Genomic DNA, 19,314 nt, shown 5'->3' on the forward strand with positions numbered 1-19,314 from the left:
GAAGCGCTCCAGCCCAGGTAACATCCTGGTGAATCTCCTCTGCACCCTCTCCAATGCAATCACATCCTTCCTATAGTGTGGCGAGCAGAACTGCACACAGTATTCAGTCTGTGGCCTAACTAACATTTTGTACAGCTCCATCATAACCCCCCTGCTCTTATATTCTATGCCTCGGCTAATGAAGGCAAGTATCCCATATGCCTTCTCGCTGTCCTGCTGCCCTCAAGGATCTATGTACATGCACACCAAGGTCCCTCTGATCCTCTGTCCTTCCTAGGGTTCTACCATTCATTGTGTATTCCCTTGTTAGTCCTCCCAAAATGCATCACCTCACACTTTTCAGGGTTAAATTCCATTTGCCACTGTGCTGTCCATCCAACCAACCCATCTATATTCTCCTGTAGCCTGAGGCTTCCCTCCTCGCTATTTACCACTCCACCAATTTTCATGTCATCTGCGAACTTACTGATCATACCTCCTACATTCATATCTAAATCCTTAATGTACACTACAAACAGCAAGGGACCCAGCACTGATCCCTGCGTTACACCAGTGGACACAGGCTTCCAGTCACAAAAACAACCTTCGACCATCACCCTCTGCCTCCTGCCACTAAGCCAATTTTGGATCCAATGTGCCAAATTGCCCTGGATCCCATGGGCTCTTACCTTCTTGACCAGTCTCCCATGTGGGACTTTGTCAAAAGCCTGACTGAAGTCCATGTAGACTACATCAACTGGACTGCCCTCATCCACACACCTAGTCACCCCCATTGAAAAATTCAGTCAAATTGGTTAGACATGATCTCCCCCTGACAATGCCATGCTGACTATCCTTGATTAATCCTTGCCTCTCCAAGTGGAGACTAATTCTGTCCCTCAGAATTTTTTCCAATAATTTCCCTACCACTGATGTTAGGCTCACTGGCCTGTAATTCCCTGGTTTATCCCTACTACTACCCTTCTTGAATAATGGTACTACGTTAGCTGTTCTCCAGTCCTCTGGCACCTCCCCTGTGGTCAGAGAGGTTCTGAAAATTTGTGTCAGAGCCCCTGCAATCTCCTCCCTTGCCTCACACAGCAGGCTGGGATACATCTCGTCTGGGCCTGGGGGTTTATCCACTTTTAAGCCTGCTAAAACCACTAGTACCTCCTCCCTCTCAATACTAATTTGTTCAAGTATATCACAATCCCCCCTGCCTGATTTCTATGCCTGCATCGTCCTTCTCCATAGTGAACACAGATGCAAAATATTAATTTAAAACCTCACCTTCATCTTCTGGCTCTACACACAGATTGCCACTTTGGTCCCTAATGGGCTCTACTCTTTCCCTGGTTATCCTCTTGCCCTTAATATACTAATAAAACACCGTGGGATTTTCCTTTATTTTGCCTGCCAGTGTTTTTTCATGACCCCTCTTCGTTCTCCTAATTTCTTTTTTAAGTACCCCCCTGCACTTTCTATTCTCCTCTAGGGCTTCTAGTGTTTTTAGTCCTTTGTATCTGCCAAAAGCCTCCCTTTTTTTCCTAATCCATTCTTGTATGTCCCTTGACATCCAGGGTTCCCTGAGCTTGTTGGTCCCACCCTTGACCTTTAAGGGAACATGTTGGCGTTGTACTCTCTCTATTTCCTTTCTGAAAGACGCCCACTGCTCTGATGTGGATTTTCCTTCAAGTAGTTGATCCCAGTCCACTTTGGCCAGATCCTGCCTTATCAAATTAAAATTGGCCTTCCCCCAATTTAGATCCTTTATTTCCAGTCCATCTTTGTCCTTTTCCATAACTACTTTAAATCTCACCGAATTATGGTCACTGTCACCAAAATGCTCTCCTACTAACCCTTCTACCACGTGCCCTGCTACATTCCCTCGAATTAGGTCCAGTACCGCCCCTCTCTTGTAGGACTTTCTACATGTTGGCTCAAAAAGCTCTCCTGGATGCACTTTAAGAATTCCACACCCTCTAAGCCTTTCACACTCTGACTATCCCAGTTAATATTGGGGAAGTTGAAATCCCCAACAATTACTACCCTATTATTTCTACACCTCTGAGATTTGCCGACATATCTGTTCCTCTATCTCCCCCTTACTGTATGGGGGCCTATAGTACACTCCCAGCAAAGTGCTTGCCCCCTTTTTGTTTTTAAGTTCTACCCATATGGCCTCATTAGAGGAACCTGCTAAGGTATCATCCCTCCTTATAGCAGAAATTGACTCCTTGATTAATATTACTAACCTGATTTTTGGTCAACTCTTGGCGTATTCACGTTTAATAAGTCTCCGGGAGAAGGAGTCGCTTCACTTGTACTGGTTCCTGGGGCCTGATCACCTTCCCCAGGAGCAGGGCCTTGACCCTGACTTTATTCACTTGTACTGGTTCCTGGGGCCTGATCACCTTCCCCAGGAGCAGGGCCTTGATTCTGGGGGTGTTTTATTGCACCGCATGGTGTACTTGAGAAGAGCCCCATCAGGGCGAGTGCAGGAGGGTCAGGGGGCGAGTGCGGGAGGGTCAGGGGGCGAGTGCGGGAGGGTCAGGGGGCGAGTGCGGGAGGGTCAGGGGGCGAGTGCGGGAGCGTCCATCTCCAGGACCAGTGTGTATCTGAGTCAATGGGACTCTCTCTGACCTTTCTCCCAAGTCCATCTCCAGGACCAGTGTGTATCTGAGTCAATGGGACTCTCTCTGACCTTTCTCCCCAGTCCATCTCCAGGACCAGTGTGTGTCTGAGTCAATGGGACTCTCTGACCTTTCTCCCCAGTCCATCTCCAGGACCAGTGTGTATCTGAGTCAATGGGACTCTCTCTGACCTTTCTCCCCAGTCCATCTCCAGGACCAGTGTGTATCTGAGTCAATGGGACTCTTTCTGACCTTTCTCCCCAGTCCATCTCCAGGACCAGTGTGTATTTGAGTCAATGGGACTCTCTCTGACCTTTCTCCCCAGTCCATCTCCAGGACCAGTGTGTATCTGAGTCAATGGGACTCTCTCTGACCTTTCTCCCCAGTCCATCTCCAGGACCAGTGTGTATCTGAGTCAATGGGACTCTCTGACCTTTCTCCCCAGTCTATCTCCAGGACCAGTGTGTATCTGAGTCAATGGGACTCTCTCTGACCTTTCTCCCCAGTCCATCTCCAGGACCAGTGTGTATCTGAGTCAATGGGACTCTCTCTGACCTTCCTCCCCAGTCCATCTCCAGGACCAGTGTGTATCTGAGTCAATGGGACTCTCTCTGACCTTTCTCCCCAGTCTATCTCCAGGACCAGTGTGTATCTGAGTCAATGGGACTCTCTCTGACCTTTCCCCCCAGTGCATCTCCAGGACCAGTGTGTATCGGAGTCAATGGGACTCTGACCTTTCTCCCCAGTCCATCCCCAGGACCAGTGTGTATCTGAGTCAATGGGACTCTCTCTGACCTTTCTCCCCAGTCTATCTCCAGGACCAGTGTGTATCTGAGTCAATGGGACTCTCTCTGACCTTTCCCCCCAGTGCATCTCCAGGACCAGTGTGTATCGGAGTCAATGGGACTCTGACCTTTCTCCCCAGTCCATCTCCAGGACCAGTGTGTATCTGAGTCAATGGGACTCTCTCTGACCTTTCTCCCCAGTCCATCTCCAGGACCAGTGTGTATCTGAGTCAATGGGACTCTCTCTGACCTTTCTCCCCAGTCCATCACCAGGACCAGTGTGTATCTGAGTCAATGGGACATTCTCTTTGACCTTGTTCCACAGTCGATCTCTGGAAGCTCTTTGAATCGGAAGGGTTCTCTCCGGTTGGTGCTCTCACAATCCTGTGCTGGTTCATAGAAACATAGAAACATAGAGATAGGAACAGGAGTAGGCCATTCGGCCCTTCGAGCCTGCTCCGCCATTCAATGAGATCATGGCTGATCTTCGTCTGAGATCATAGCTGATCTTACCAGTTCAGTACCCCGTCCCCGCCTTTTCTCCGTAACCCTTAATCCCCTTAGCCTTCAGAAATATATCCAATTCTCTCTTGAAAATATTTATTGAATTAGCCTTCACAGCCCTCTGTGGCAGGGAATTCCACAGGCTCACCACTCTTTGAGTGAAGAAATTCTTCCTCATCTCTGTTTTAAATGATTTGCCCGCTATTTTTAGACTGTGGCCCCTGGTTCTGTGCTCCCCGGCCATTGGAAACATTCTCTCTGAATTCAGCCTGTCCAGGCCTGCCATAATTTTATATGTTTCGATGAGATCCCCTCTCAATCTTCTAAACTCCAGTGAGTACAAGCCCAAACTATTTAATCTCTCTTCGTAGGTCATTCCCGCCATTCCAGGTATCAGCCTGGTGAATCGCCGTTGCACTCTTTCCATGGCAAGAACATCCTTCTGCAGATGGGGCGACCAAAACTGTACACAATACTCCAGATGCGGTCTCACCAGCACCTTGTACAGCTGTAGTAAGGTATCCCTATTCCTATACTCGAACCCCCTTGATATGAAGGCCAACATACCATTTGCCTTCTTAATCGCCTGTTGCACCTGCATGCTCTCCTTCAGTGACTGGTGCACAAGAACACCCAGGTCCCTCTGCACTTCCCCATCTCCCAATCTATTGCCATTTAGATAATAATCTACCCTCCTGTTTTTACCCCCAAAGTGGATAACCTCGCATTTATCCACATTATAGTGCATCTGCCACGTATCCGCCCATTCCCCCAACCTGTCCAAATCGCACTGTAGCCTCCTGACATCCTCATCAGAGCCCACCCCTCCTCCTAGTTTAGTGTCATCAGCGAATTTGGAAATATTGCATCCAATTCCCTGATCCAGATCATTTATATATATTGTGAACAGCTGGGGTCCCAGGACAGATCCTTGTGGCACCCCGCTGGTCACTGCCTGCCACTCCAAAAACGAGCCGTTTATTCCAACTCCCTGTTTTCTATCCGCCAGCCAGTTCTCTATCCACGTTAATACTTTGCCCCCAATCCCATGAGCCTTAATTTTGCATGATAATCTTTTGTGTGGAACCTTATCGAAGGCTTTCTGGAAGTCAAGGTACACCACATCCACTGGCTCTCCCCCATCTATTTTACCAGTTACTTCCTCAAAAAATTCCAGCAGATTAGTCAAACACGATTTACCCTTTGTAAATCCATGTTGACTCTGTCCGATCCTTTCCCCATTTGTCAAGTGCTCCGCTATTTTATCCTTAATAATGGACTCTAGCATTTTGCCCACAACCGATGTAAGGCTTACTGGTCTATAATTCCCTGCTTTCTCTCTACCCCCCTTTTTAAATATTGGGGTAACATTAGCTACCCTCCAATCCACGGGTACTGTTCCCGAGTCAATGGAGTTCCGGAAGATGATCCTTAGAGCATCTGCTATCTCCAGGGCCACCTCCTTAAGTACCCTAGGATGTAGTTTATCAGGCCCCGGGGATTTGTCGGCCTTCAGTCCCCTCAACTTACCCAACACCATATCCCTAGAGATACTAATTTCTGTCAGCTCCTCCCTCTCATTAGTCCCTATGTTTGCCGATATTCCTGGGAGGTTATTTGTGTCCTCCTTTGTGAATACAGAACCAAAGTATGAGTTTAATTGGTCTGCCATTTCCTTATTCTCCATTATATATTCTCCCGAATCGGACTGCAAGGGACCGACTTGGGATTTTACCAGTCTTTTCCTCCTGATATACCGATAAAAGCTTTTGCAGTCTGTCTTTATGTTTGCTGCAAGTTTACTTTCGTATTCTAATTTTCCCTTCCTGATTAATCCCTTTGTCCTCTTTTGCTGTATCCTGTACTGCCCCCAATCTTCCGGTCTGGTGCTTTTTTTTGCCAGTTGATATGCCCTTTTTTTTGATTTTATGCTGTCCCTAATTTCCCTCGTTATCCACGGTTGAGTCACCTTTTTAGGTTTATTTTTATGCCAAACCGGTATAAACATGTTCTGGAATTCTTCCATTCTATCTTTGAATGCTTGCCATTGTCTATCCACTGTCAATCCCCCCAGAAACACCACCCAATCAATCTTACCCAATTCCCGTCTCATACCCTCGTAATTCCCTTTATTTAAGTTCTGGACCTTAGTCTCTGATTCAATTTCCTCACTCTCCATCTCGACTGAGAGCTCGATCATATTATGATCGCTCTGACCCAAGGGGCCTCGTACAAGAAGATTGCTGATAAGTCCCTTCTCATTGCACAATACCCAGTCTAAAATGGCCTGATCTCGAGTCGGCTCCTCGACATATTGGTCCAGATAACCGTCCCGAAAACATTCCAGGAATTCCTCCTCCTCAGAATTTTTACTAATTTGGGTAGTCCAATCAATATGTAAATTAAAGTCACCCATGATGACAGCTGTGCTCTTATCGCACGCTTCTCTAATTTCCCTTTTTATGCCTTCCCTCACCTCCATATTACTATTTGGAGGCCTATATATCACACCCACTAACGTTTTCCTCCCCTTGCTATTTCTCATTTCTACCCATACAGATTCCGTTTCATCCGAGTTAATATCCTTCCTTTCCATTGCATTAATCCCCTCCTTTACCAGCAATGCTACCCCACCTCCCCTACCTTTTTGCCGATCCTTCCTAAATATTGTATATCCCTGGATGCTAAGTTCCCAGCCTTGCCCACCCTGCAGCCACGTTTCTGTAATCCCAATCAAATCATACTTGTTTACCTCTATTTCCACAACTAATTCATCCACCTTGTTCCTAATGCTTCTAGCATTAAGATACAAAGCCTTCAGGCTTGCTTTTTTCACACTCTCATTATGAATTAGTTTGGCCCTTTGTGTTTCTCTCCTTTGCTTATTGCTTCTCACCTTTCTACCATCTATTTCTGACTTCATATGACTTCCCTCTTTTCCACTACCTAGGTTCCCATCCCCCTGCCAAATTAGTTTAAATCCTCCCGAACCGCCCTAGAAAATATTACCCCGAGGACATCGGCTCCCTCACAGTTCAGGTGTAGACCGTCCCCTTGGTACAGGTCACTCCTCCCCAAGAACTGGTTCCAATGCCTCAAGAATTTAAATCCCTCTCCCTTGCACCACTGCTCAAGCCACGTATTTAGCTTATCTATCTTACTCTCTCTAAACTTATTAGCTCGTGGCACTGGTAGCAATCCAGAGATTACTACCTTTGAGGTCCTACTTTTCAATTTAGCTCCTAACTCCCTAAATTCAGCTTGTAGGACCTCCTCCCTCTTTTTACCTACATCGTTGGTACCTACATGTACCACGACAACTGGCTGATCCCCCTCCCCCTTCAGAATGCTCTGCACCCGCTCCGAGACATCCTTGACCCTTGCACCAGGGAGGCAACATACCATCTTGGAGTCTCGGTCTCGGCCACAGAAACTCCTATCTATCCCCCTTACAATTGAATCCCCTATCACTATAGCCCTATCCCTCTTTTTCCCGCCCTTCTGTGCAGCAGAGCCAGTCATGGTGCCCTGAACCTGGCTGCTGGTGCCTTCCCCTGATAAGTCATCTCCCCCAACAGTACCCAAAACGGTAAACCTGTTTTGGAGGGAGATGACCGCAGGTGACTCCTGCACTACCTTCCTGCCTTTACCCTGCCTTTTGGTCACCCATTTACTGTCTGAGCTAGCCTTTACCTGCGGTGTGACCAACTCACTGAATGTGCTATCCACAACATCCTCAGCATCGCGTATGCTCCAGAGTGAGTCCATTCGCAGCTCCAGCGCCGCCATGCGGTCCGCTAGGAGCTGCAGCTGGACACACTTCCTGCACACATAGTTGTCAGGGACAGTGTCCCTGATTTCCCACATGGCACAGGAGGAGCATGACACGGGTCCGAGCTGCCCTTCCATGACTTAACCCTTACAATACCCTTTTATTTACTACGATTTAGCTTAATTATTGAATTCTACTTAGAATAAGTTTGTGAAAGTACTCACCAACCAGTCACCTACCTGTTTTCTGGTGTTGTATTTTCACTGCCGCCTCCTGTCCTGGAACCTTTTCCACCTAGGTTAGGCTCCTGAAATAAAATAAATTGAACCTACCTTTTCAACTTCCCCTAACCCCTAAAAGGTTAGAGGAGGTGGAAGGGTGGGAGACACTACACTGTAGTGTTTCGGGTTTAGCAACAGCTCCACCTATATAAGAGTTACTGGCCTCCTGCTCTCCCGACTGCACCAGCTGTGAAAGAAAAAGCCCGCGAAAGGTGAGCTTTTAAACTCACCAGTTACTGGCCTCCTGCTCTCCCGACTGCCCCAGCTGTGAAAGAAAAAGCCCCCGAAAGGTGAGCTTTTAAACTCACCAGTTACTGGCCCCCTGCTCTCCCGACTGCACCAGCTGTGAAAGAAAAAGCCCGCGAAAGGTGAGCTTTTAAACTCACCAGTTACTGGCCTCCTGCTCTCCCGACTGCCCCAGCTGTGAAAGAAAAAGCCCCCGAAAGGTGAGCTTTTAAACTCACCAGTTACTGGCCCCCTGCTCTCCCGACTGCACCAGCTGTGAAAGAAAAAGCCCGCGAAAGGTGAGCTTTTAAACTCACCAGTTACTGGCCTCCTGCTCTCCCGACTGCCCCAGCTGTGAAAGAAAAAGCCCCCGAAAGGTGAGCTTTTAAACTCACCAGTTACTGGCCCCCTGCTCTCCCGACTGCACCAGCTGTGAAAGAAAAAGCCCGCGAAAGGTGAGCTTTTAAACTCACCAGTTACTGGCCCCCTGCTCTCCCGACTGCACCAGCTGTGAAAGAAAAAGCCCCCGAAAGGTGAGCTTTTAAACTCACCAGTTACTGGCCTCCTGCTCTCCCGACTGCCCCAGCTGTGAAAGAAAAAGCCCCCGAAAGGTGAGCTTTTAAACTCACCAGTTACTGGCCTCCTGCTCTCCCGACTGCACCAGCTGTGAAAGAAAAAGCCCGCGAAAGGTGAGCTTTTAAACTCACCAGTTACTGGCCTCCTGCTCTCCCGACTGCCCCAGCTGTGAAAGAAAAAGCCCCCGAAAGGTGAGCTTTTAAACTCACCAGTTACTGGCCCCCTGCTCTCCCGACTGCACCAGCTGTGAAAGAAAAAGCCCGCGAAAGGTGAGCTTTTAAACTCACCAGTTACTGGCCTCCTGCTCTCCCGACTGCCCCAGCTGTGAAAGAAAAAGCCCCCGAAAGGTGAGCTTTTAAACTCACCAGTTACTGGCCCCCTGCTCTCCCGACTGCACCAGCTGTGAAAGAAAAAGCCCGCGAAAGGTGAGCTTTTAAACTCACCAGTTACTGGCCTCCTGCTCTCCCGACTGCCCCAGCTGTGAAAGAAAAAGCCCCCGAAAGGTGAGCTTTTAAACTCACCAGTTACTGGCCTCCTGCTCTCCCGACTGCACCAGCTGTGAAAGAAAAAGCCCCCGAAAGGTGAGCTTTTAAACTCACCAGTTACTGGCCTCCTGCTCTCCCGACTGCACCAGCTGTGAAAGAAAAAGCCCCCGAAAGGTGAGCTTTTAAACTCACCAGTTACTGGCCTCCTGCTCTCCCGACTGCCCCAGCTGTGAAAGAAAAAGCCCCCGAAAGGTGAGCTTTTAAACTCACCAGTTACTGGCCTCCTGCTCTCCCGACTGCACCAGCTGTGAAAGAAAAAGCCCGCGAAAGGTGAGCTTTTAAACTCACCAGTTACTGGCCCCCTGCTCTCCCGACTGCACCAGCTGTGAAAGAAAAAGCCCGCGAAAGGTGAGCTTTTAAACTCACCAGTTACTGGCCCCCTGCTCTCCCGACTGCCCCAGCTGTGAAAGAAAAAGCCCGCGAAAGGTGAGCTTTTAAACTCACCAGTTACTGGCCTCCTGCTCTCCCGACTGCCCCAGCTGTGAAAGAAAAAGCCCCCGAAAGGTGAGCTTTTAAACTCACCAGTTACTGGCCCCCTGCTCTCCCGACTGCACCAGCTGTGAAAGAAAAAGCCCCCGAAAGGTGAGCTTTTAAACTCACCAGTTACTGGCCTCCTGCTCTCCCGACTGCCCCAGCTGTGAAAGAAAAAGCCCCCGAAAGGTGAGCTTTTAAACTCACCAGTTACTGGCCTCCTGCTCTCCCGACTGCACCAGCTGTGAAAGAAAAAGCCCGCGAAAGGTGAGCTTTTAAACTCACCAGTTACTGGCCTCCTGCTCTCCCGACTGCACCAGCTGTGAAAGAAAAAGCCCGCGAAAGGTGAGCTTTTAAACTCACCAGTTACTGGCCTCCTGCTCTCCCGACTGCCCCAGCTGTGAAAGAAAAAGCCCCCGAAAGGTGAGCTTTTAAACTCACCAGTTACTGGCCCCCTGCTCTCCCGACTGCACCAGCTGTGAAAGAAAAAGCCCCCGAAAGGTGAGCTTTTAAACTCACCAGTTACTGGCCTCCTGCTCTCCCGACTGCACCAGCTGTGAAAGAAAAAGCCCGCGAAAGGTGAGCTTTTAAACTCACCAGTTACTGGCCCCCTGCTCTCCCGACTGCACCAGCTGTGAAAGAAAAAGCCCGCGAAAGGTGAGCTTTTAAACTCACCAGTTACTGGCCTCCTGCTCTCCCGACTGCCCCAGCTGTGAAAGAAAAAGCCCCCGAAAGGTGAGCTTTTAAACTCACCAGTTACTGGCCCCCTGCTCTCCCGACTGCACCAGCTGTGAAAGAAAAAGCCCCCGAAAGGTGAGCTTTTAAACTCACCAGTTACTGGCCTCCTGCTCTCCCGACTGCCCCAGCTGTGAAAGAAAAAGCCCCCGAAAGGTGAGCTTTTAAACTCACCAGTTACTGGCCTCCTGCTCTCCCGACTGCACCAGCTGTGAAAGAAAAAGCCCGCGAAAGGTGAGCTTTTAAACTCACCAGTTACTGGCCTCCTGCTCTCCCGACTGCACCAGCTGTGAAAGAAAAAGCCCGCGAAAGGTGAGCTTTTAAACTCACCAGTTACTGGCCTCCTGCTCTCCCGACTGCCCCAGCTGTGAAAGAAAAAGCCCCCGAAAGGTGAGCTTTTAAACTCACCAGTTACTGGCCTCCTGCTCTCCCGACTGCACCAGCTGTGAAAGAAAAAGCCCGCGAAAGGTGAGCTTTTAAACTCACCAGTTACTGGCCTCCTGCTCTCCCGACTGCCCCAGCTGTGAAAGAAAAAGCCCCCGAAAGGTGAGCTTTTAAACTCACCAGTTACTGGCCTCCTGCTCTCCCGACTGCACCAGCTGTGAAAGAAAAAGCCCGCGAAAGGTGAGCTTTTAAACTCACCAGTTACTGGCCTCCTGCTCTCCCGACTGCCCCAGCTGTGAAAGAAAAAGCCCCCGAAAGGTGAGCTTTTAAACTCACCAGTTACTGGCCTCCTGCTCTCCCGACTGCCCCAGCTGTGAAAGAAAAAGCCCCCGAAAGGTGAGCTTTTAAACTCACCAGTTACTGGCCTCCTGCTCTCCCGACTGCACCAGCTGTGAAAGAAAAAGCCCGCGAAAGGTGAGCTTTTAAACTCACCAGTTACTGGCCTCCTGCTCTCCCGACTGCACCAGCTGTGAAAGAAAAAGCCCGCGAAAGGTGAGCTTTTAAACTCACCAGTTACTGGCCTCCTGCTCTCCCGACTGCACCAGCTGTGAAAGAAAAAGCCCGCGAAAGGTGAGCTTTTAAACTCACCAGTTACTGGCCTCCTGCTCTCCCGACTGCCCCAGCTGTGAAAGAAAAAGCCCCCGAAAGGTGAGCTTTTAAACTCACCAGTTACTGGCCCCCTGCTCTCCCGACTGCACCAGCTGTGAAAGAAAAAGCCCCCGAAAGGTGAGCTTTTAAACTCACCAGTTACTGGCCTCCTGCTCTCCCGACTGCCCCAGCTGTGAAAGAAAAAGCCCCCGAAAGGTGAGCTTTTAAACTCACCAGTTACTGGCCTCCTGCTCTCCCGACTGCCCCAGCTGTGAAAGAAAAAGCCCCCGAAAGGTGAGCTTTTAAACTCACCAGTTACTGGCCTCCTGCTCTCCCGACTGCACCAGCTGTGAAAGAAAAAGCCCGCGAAAGGTGAGCTTTTAAACTCACCAGTTACTGGCCTCCTGCTCTCCCGACTGCACCAGCTGTGAAAGAAAAAGCCCGCGAAAGGTGAGCTTTTAAACTCACCAGTTACTGGCCTCCTGCTCTCCCGACTGCCCCAGCTGTGAAAGAAAAAGCCCGCGAAAGGTGAGCTTTTAAACTCACCAGTTACTGGCCTCCTGCTCTCCCTGCTGTTGTTCCTCAGTCTACAATCCCTGTTTACTTCGAGCTGAGCACCTTCCTCAATCACACCATCTCTCACCGGGACATCTAATTGTGGCAAAGCAGAAAATAAGAACAATATTGAAAACGTGAAATAATATAATGTAGACTTTTAATCAGCTTACTAATAATTCAATTTCAAGGCCGAGTATTTGTTTGATTTTGTGCCTTTCCTCAGATCCCCAGTTGCGGGGCTGTTTGTTTAGTTTGGAGATTTTCCTCAGATCCCCAGTTGCGGGGCTGTGTGTTTAGTTTGGAGATTTTCCTCAGATCCCCAGTTGCGGGGCTGTGTGTTTAGTTTGGAGATTTTCCTCAGATCCCCAGTTGCGGGGCTGTGTGTTTAGTTTGGAGATTTTCCTCAGATCCCCAGTTGCGGGGCTGTGTGTTTAGTTTGGAGATTTTCCTCAGATCCCCAGTTGCGGGGCTGTGTGTTTAGTTTGGGGATTTTCCTCAGATCCCCAGTTGCGGGGCTGTGGGTTCAGTTTGGAGATTTTGCTCAGATCCCCAGTTGCCGGGCTGTGTGTTCAGTTTGGAGATTTTCCTCAGATCCCCAGTTGCGGGGCTGTGTGTTTAGTTTGGAGATTTTCCTCAGATCCCCAGTTGCGGGGCTGTGTGTTTAGTTTGGAGATTTTCCTCAGATCCCCAGTTGCGGGGCTGTGTGTTTAGTTTGGGGATTTTCCTCAGATCCCCAGTTGCGGGGCTGTGTGTTTAGTTTGGAGATTTTCCTCAGATCCCCAGTTGCGGGGCTGTGTGTTTAGTTTGGGGATTTTCCTCAGATCCCCAGTTGCGGGGCTGTGTGTTTAGTTTGGAGATTTTCCTCACTAAATTTCCGGCCTCCTGAGACTCCCCCATTCTCACTGCTCTGGGCGGAAATGCGCCATTTTCTGTGCGGAGTTACTGACCGGAGCGGTGACCCTGTGACCCTCCCTCGCTGTGATCTAAACTCAGGGCTGAGCAGCCGTTGTCGGGCCGGGTGCTGAATGGAGCCGAGTTCCCTCAGTCACAGAACAGGCCCTGTAACCCGGGCAACAAGCCCGTTTCTGACCGGCCCAGCACACAGCAAACCCATGATCAGCAGGGGAGCAGCACTGCGCCTGCGCGGGAGAGAGAGAGAGAGAGAGAGAGAGAGAGAAAGGGACGGCACTGCGCCTGTGCCGGAGGGCGAGAAAGGGAGCGGCACTGCGCCTGCACGGGAGGGCAGGGGAGCGGCACTGCGCCTGCGCGGGAGAGAGAGAGATAGAGAGAGCAAGGGAGCGCCACTGCGCCTGCGAGAGAGAGAGAGAGAGAGAAAGAAAAAGGGAGCGGCACTGCGCCTGCGCGGGAGTGCGTAAGGGAGTGGAACTGTGCCTGCGCCGGAGTGCAAGGAGCGGCACTGCGCCTGCATGGAAGAGAGAAAGGGAGCGGCACTGCGCCTGCGCGGGAAAGAGTAAGGGAGCGGCACTGCGCCTGCGCCGGAGTGCAAGGAGCGGCACTGCGCCTGCGCGGGAGTGCAAGTCTGCGTCACAGCGCCTGCGCGGGAGAGAGAAAGGGAGTGGTACTGCACCTGCGCGGGACAGCAATGTCGCACGAACGCATCACTATCGCTCCCAGTGGTGGGAGGACTACATCGGAACATATTGTCAGGAGGAGGCCATTCAGCCCCTCCAGCCTGTTCCACCAGCCCATTCCATTCACTCCACCTGATTTCAAGAAAGGGCTGAGCATACTGGATACAGCAAACACCTGACAACTAGCCGCGCCTCTAGCCAAGCTGTTCCAGTACAGCTACAACGCTGGCATCTATCCGACAATGTGGAAAACTGCCCAGGTATGTCCTGTCCACAAAAAGCAGGACAAATCTAACCTGGCCAATTACCGCCCCATCAGTCTACCCTCAATGATCAGCAAAGTGATAGAAGGTCTCATCGACAGTGCTATCAAGCAGCACTTACTCACCAATAACCTGCTCAATGATGCCCAGTTTGGGTTCCGCCAAGACAGTTCGGCTCCCAACCTCATTACAGCCTTGGTCCAAACATGGACAAAGGAGCTGAATACCAGAGGTGAGGGGCAAATGTAAGAAGTCACACAACACCAGGTTATAGTCCAACAGTTTTATTTGAAATCACAAGCTTTCGGAGCGCTGCTCCTTCGTCAGGTGAAGGGGAGGTGAGGGGAGGTGAGAGTGACTGCCCTCGGCATCAAGGCTGCATTTGACCAACTGTGGCATCAAGGAGCCCTAGTAAAACCGAAGTCAATGGGAATCGGTTGGGGGGGGGGAGGAACCTCCACTGGCTGGAGTCATACCTAGCACAAAGGAAGATTGGCTGTGGTGATTGAAGGTCAATCATCTCAGCCCCAAGACATCGCTGCAGGAGTTCCTCAGGGCAGTGTCCTAGGCCCAACCATCTTCAGCTGCTTCATCAACGACCTTCCCTCCAACAAGAGGTCAGAAATGGGGATGTTCGCTGATGACTGCAGCGAGGTGATTTACTTCCTATGTTACCTTACACTGTACACACACAGCCCGAGAATGGCCTCTCCCTTCCCCCACTCACTCCATGTTCCGGAAATATTTCCTGCTTCAATCTGTCTCGTACAAACAGCCCCGACTGCCGCTGAACTTACCCGACACAAAGCCCATCTGCGGACACAGTCCTAGTGCGATGTGCTGCTGTGAGGAGGCTGCTGTTTGTTCCCTTACTCGGGCCCGTGCTATCTCCACTCCCTGATGTGGTCAGCGATCTTCAGCCGAGCACAGAGGAAACGGCCCCCGCTGGCAGAGCTTGGGGAGGGGAGCTTGCAGGATCCTTCCTGTCGCTTTAAACAGTGTGGAGAGAGGGGGAGGAGCAGGCAAGTGTTTATCACGCATGCTCAGACCTCTCTCCTGACGCAAATTAAAAGAAGCAACAGCAAAAAAAACACTTTGAACTTATATAGCACATTTAAATGAATAAATCATCCCAATGAGCTTGAAAGGAGCGTTATCAAAGAAACATTGTCACCGAGACAGATAAGGAGATATTAGGAGAGGGGAAAGCAACCCTGGACACACGTCAGTTGCTGCCGGTGAGTGTGAGAGTGATGCGAATCCTGTCCCTCAGAGCGATTTGTTTCCCCATACTGTATGGAAGGATGGAGAGGAACAGGTTCTGTCAATCTCTGACACTGAACTGCTGCTGAGCGGGGAGTTTAATCAGTCTCTGCCTGTCTCCGGTGGGTGAGTAGGCGACAGATACCAGACAAGTTCCCGGGCCTGTGTGACTGTCACCCCCTGTGTCTTTCTCTGTGCCTTGTGTACAGGATCAATCCCCAGTCCCTCTATCCCCCAGCCCTGCCTGTTATATCTGGGTCGATGCTGAACCTCTCAGTTTTCGGTCTATTGAAACCAAGTTCAAGGCATGTGTGGTGAACAGAATGTCTCACTATTTCTGTGAATAATACTATCATCTAAAAGCAGGCTAGGATCCACACAGCCAAACTGTGACACGTTCCTGCCCCGAAATCTCGGTAACAGACTGCGTGGACCGCTTGGCTCAGAGTACGACCATTCAGACTGATACAGTCTCTCTGTCTCTCTCTCTCTGGTTGCTGTCTCTGGGTGTTGAGAATGGAATGCACAGGACACCAGTTGCTCTGTTCTGTTCCTCAGTTTTGGGGAGAGATAGACAGAGAGAGGCGGTGAGATCATCATTTCTATTTTCATATAAATCAAACTTATTCCTGCCTGCGAACAATATAATACCTTCAAACCAGATATGGGTGAACACAGCCAGAGCTGTGATTGGCTCCTGCCCCTGAATCTGGGGAACAGACACTGTGAGGAGCGCCGGCCTCAAGAGTGTTTAACACTGACTGAGCTGGGAAACTCCAACTAACCCCGAGAATCGGCAGCACAGGCCGAGCGGAGAGGAAAACCTGTCCTGTGAACTGTAAATCTGGGAACAGATTGTGCTGTGAATGAGCAGAGTGAACATTGTGTCAGCGAGAGTGTGTTAAAGGGGCGGGCGGGTTAGACTAATGTCACTGTGTTTGTGTGCCCGCTCTCATCGCCGGATTTCAGAGACCCTCTTGTGTAAAATTCAAAGATTTCCCTGTCATAGGATCGCCCTGCTCCCCCCTGATGTGGGAATTAAATGTGAAGTTTTAGTTGATTTCAAATTTCAGTCGAAAAACAGTGAACATGTCCGCGATCGGGTGAGAGAGCGCGATCAGTGCAGCAAAGAAACGGTTTTAAATCGAAATTGCTGTCTTGAATTCTGATGAAACTTTCTCGACAGCAAACATCCCGGTCTTCGAGACAGAAAGAGACCAATCTGGGAATGTGGAGTGCCCGAGTTTAATTGTAATCGGAGAGTTAATGAGGAGAGAGAAACAGAGAGAGGCTGGAGGGGCCGGGAGCTGACAGCAGGGTGTCTCCGCCCCGTCCGCTCGCTGCCTTTAAGTTGCTCTGTGCCGCCGCCTCTCGTTTCATTTCTGACCCAGCTCTGACTGTCAGAGAGATTTTCTACAGAGTCGCCGACATGACCGAGACTGCAGCCGCCAAAATGGCTCCTCCTGCCGCCGCCGCTCAAACCAAGGCTCCCAGCAAGAAGAAGAAGGCGGCTCCCCACTCCAAGCCAGCCGGTCCCACGTTGGGCGAACAGAAACTCAAGGTTGTGGCGAGTGGCAGCGATCGCAAGGGGATGTCCCTGGTTGCGATAAAGAAGGCTCTGGCTGCCAACGGCGCCGACGTGCTGAAGCTCCGGTCCCAGATCAGGTTAAGTATCAAGATGAAAGTGGGAAACGGCTCCCTGGAGCAGAACAAGGGCACGGGCGCCACGGGTTCCTTCAGGCTTGCTAAGAAGGAATCCCAGCGGAAAGAGGGAAAGAAGGTGAAGAAACCAGCAGCCAAGAAATCTGCAGTAAAGAAACCGGCAGCCAAGAAATCTCCAGCCAAGAAACCAGCAGCCAAGAAATCTCCAGCCAAGAAACCAGCAGCCAAGAAGTCTCCAGCCAAGAAACCAGCAGCCAAGAAATCTCCAGCCAAGAAACCAGCATCCAAGAAAACAATCACCAAGAAGGCAGCAACGTCTAAAAAGACAGCGAAAGCTGCGGCTGGGAAGAAGGTGGTGGTGAAGAAGCCCAAGAGCCCCAAGAAGGCCACAGGCAGAAAGGTGAAGGCGGCCAAGAAGGTGGAAAAACCCAAGGCCAAGCCCAAATCAGCAAAGTCTCAGAAAGCAGCGAGCAAAAGAAAATAAAAAGGACAACTGTAGTGTATGTACCTTTAAGAGGAACTATGTTTTTGAAGCCCCTGTATACTGTAGTACCAGTAGTAACCACTCGGGTATATAAGCCTGTATAGCGTCTTGTGTAGTTAGTTCACCTGCAGACTTTGTTCAGTAAACACTTGTTAAATCAACTCCTGCATTCCGTGTCTCCATTAACACATGGATCTAACAACAACTTGTAAACATCTGAACCCAAAGGCTCTTCTCAGAGCCACCCATATCTTTCCAAAAAGAGGTGATTGCGGAATCATATGATCCATGTCCCGGGGCCGGGCTCAGATTCCAGATTGATATCATTTCAAATGAACCCCGGCTCCCTGGTGACTCGCTGATTTTCGCTGCACCCACCCCTCCCCCAGTGTCTGCAATAAAACAGGGAGAGAATGGGATGTCCGGGCCGGGCCTCACTCTAACTGGGGGGGTGTTCGACTCCAGTCTCAGTTCATGGTCATTTTCAGTTCACAGGTTCAGGGTGAAAGTCTCTGTGAGACGCTGACACTGGCGGAGATACCCCACATCACAACTCGAACCCCAACACATGAGATTCTCCAAATCAACTGGAATAAGGTGTTTGTAAACTGCTGAACCCGTCTGTGTGGGGAGATGGAATAAGGTCAGAGACTGACATGGAAGGAGACGGGTCGACTTGTGATCGAAGGGACTGTATATAGGCGGGAATATTACTGATTGTTAATTGTAACAGGATCTTACTTAAAATATTCTGGTTTCAGGGAACCCTTGAATATGAAGCCCGAGTCTGTAAGGGTTTGTGCGGAGCGCTGTGTTTCGGTTCTACTGTCAATAAATGGTTTGAAATTGGCGGTTGCAGATAGCTGGAGGTGGATAATTGATTTACAAATAGATTCAGTCCCACACTCTGATACAGTAGCAGATACTAGCAGAAATGGAATTAATTTCAAACTAACATCAAGTGCCAGAGTCTGATAGATGCAGTAAGAATCCCACTTTCATAAACCGAGTAAGTAGCAGATACATGCGGAATTCTTCGGTGAAAGACAGTACGAGAGACTGACAGATTCAGCACTAATATGACACTAACATGCAGTCCCAGAGACTGACAAATACAGAATGAAACTCACACTCAGTACCAGGGACTGACATCTTAGACTTAGACTTGCACAACATCCCAGTGAATGACAGATACGGAATGAATCCCACACTACACTCAGTACCAGAGACTGACAGATCCAGAATTAATCTTAGACATGCACACCATCCCAGTGAATGACAGATACAGAATGAATCTCAAACTCGCACATCCCAGTGACAGACAGATACAAAATTAATGTCACACACACATACACTACCAGAGAATGACAGATTCTGAATGAATCCCAACACTGACACACGGTACCAGAGTCTGACGGATACAGATGGAGTCCCACCCTAACACATGGTATCAGTGACGGACAGGAAATGAATGGATCCCACACGCACATACTGTAACAGAGACTGAGATTGGTAATGATTCCAACACTTACATAAATCACCAGAGACTGAATAATACAGAACTATTCCAATACACACACTCACAGTACTAGAGACGGGCAGATACTGAACTAAAGTGGTGGAGACCACACTGCAAGACATGAATATAGTGCACTGGTTGGAGGAAGTACATCTAAATTGCTGTCTCGTCCGGAAGAAGTGCTTGGGACCCCAGATAATGGTCTGGGAATTGGTGCATGGATATATGCTCTTGCAATTACCTTTCTGACTACAGGGGGCGTGCTGGTGCCAAAATCTCAATCTGATTGGATACATAAAGAAGCCAATCATAGAGATGCAGAACAATGGAATTTGACATCACTCTTCAGCAGCCAATCACAACCATTGCCTTCACCCATCCCTCATTAGCATAGGACTGTGGGGCTGCCTATATATTCCGAGCCCGGCGCGGGTT

The 19,314-nt window shown here is 49.8% G+C and overlaps 1 protein-coding gene across 1 annotated transcript; it reads left to right on the top strand.

The window, feature by feature from the left end:
* The first annotated feature begins 16,001 nt into the window (after nucleotides 1-16,001).
* Nucleotides 16,002-17,479, top strand: LOC147084027 (histone H1-like). The gene has a single exon (XM_085979953.1). The coding sequence runs from the start codon at nucleotides 16,644-16,646 to the stop codon at nucleotides 17,358-17,360; it is 717 nt and encodes a 238-aa protein (XP_085836079.1). The 5' UTR covers nucleotides 16,002-16,643; the 3' UTR covers nucleotides 17,361-17,479.
* The last annotated feature ends 1,835 nt before the right edge of the window (nucleotides 17,480-19,314 follow it).

Source organism: Somniosus microcephalus, unplaced genomic scaffold, assembly GCF_052327205.1.
Source record: "Somniosus microcephalus isolate GS21.2 unplaced genomic scaffold, FLI_Smic_1.0 scaffold4, whole genome shotgun sequence".
In the NCBI taxonomy this organism is placed as follows: Eukaryota; Metazoa; Chordata; class Chondrichthyes; order Squaliformes; family Somniosidae; genus Somniosus; species Somniosus microcephalus.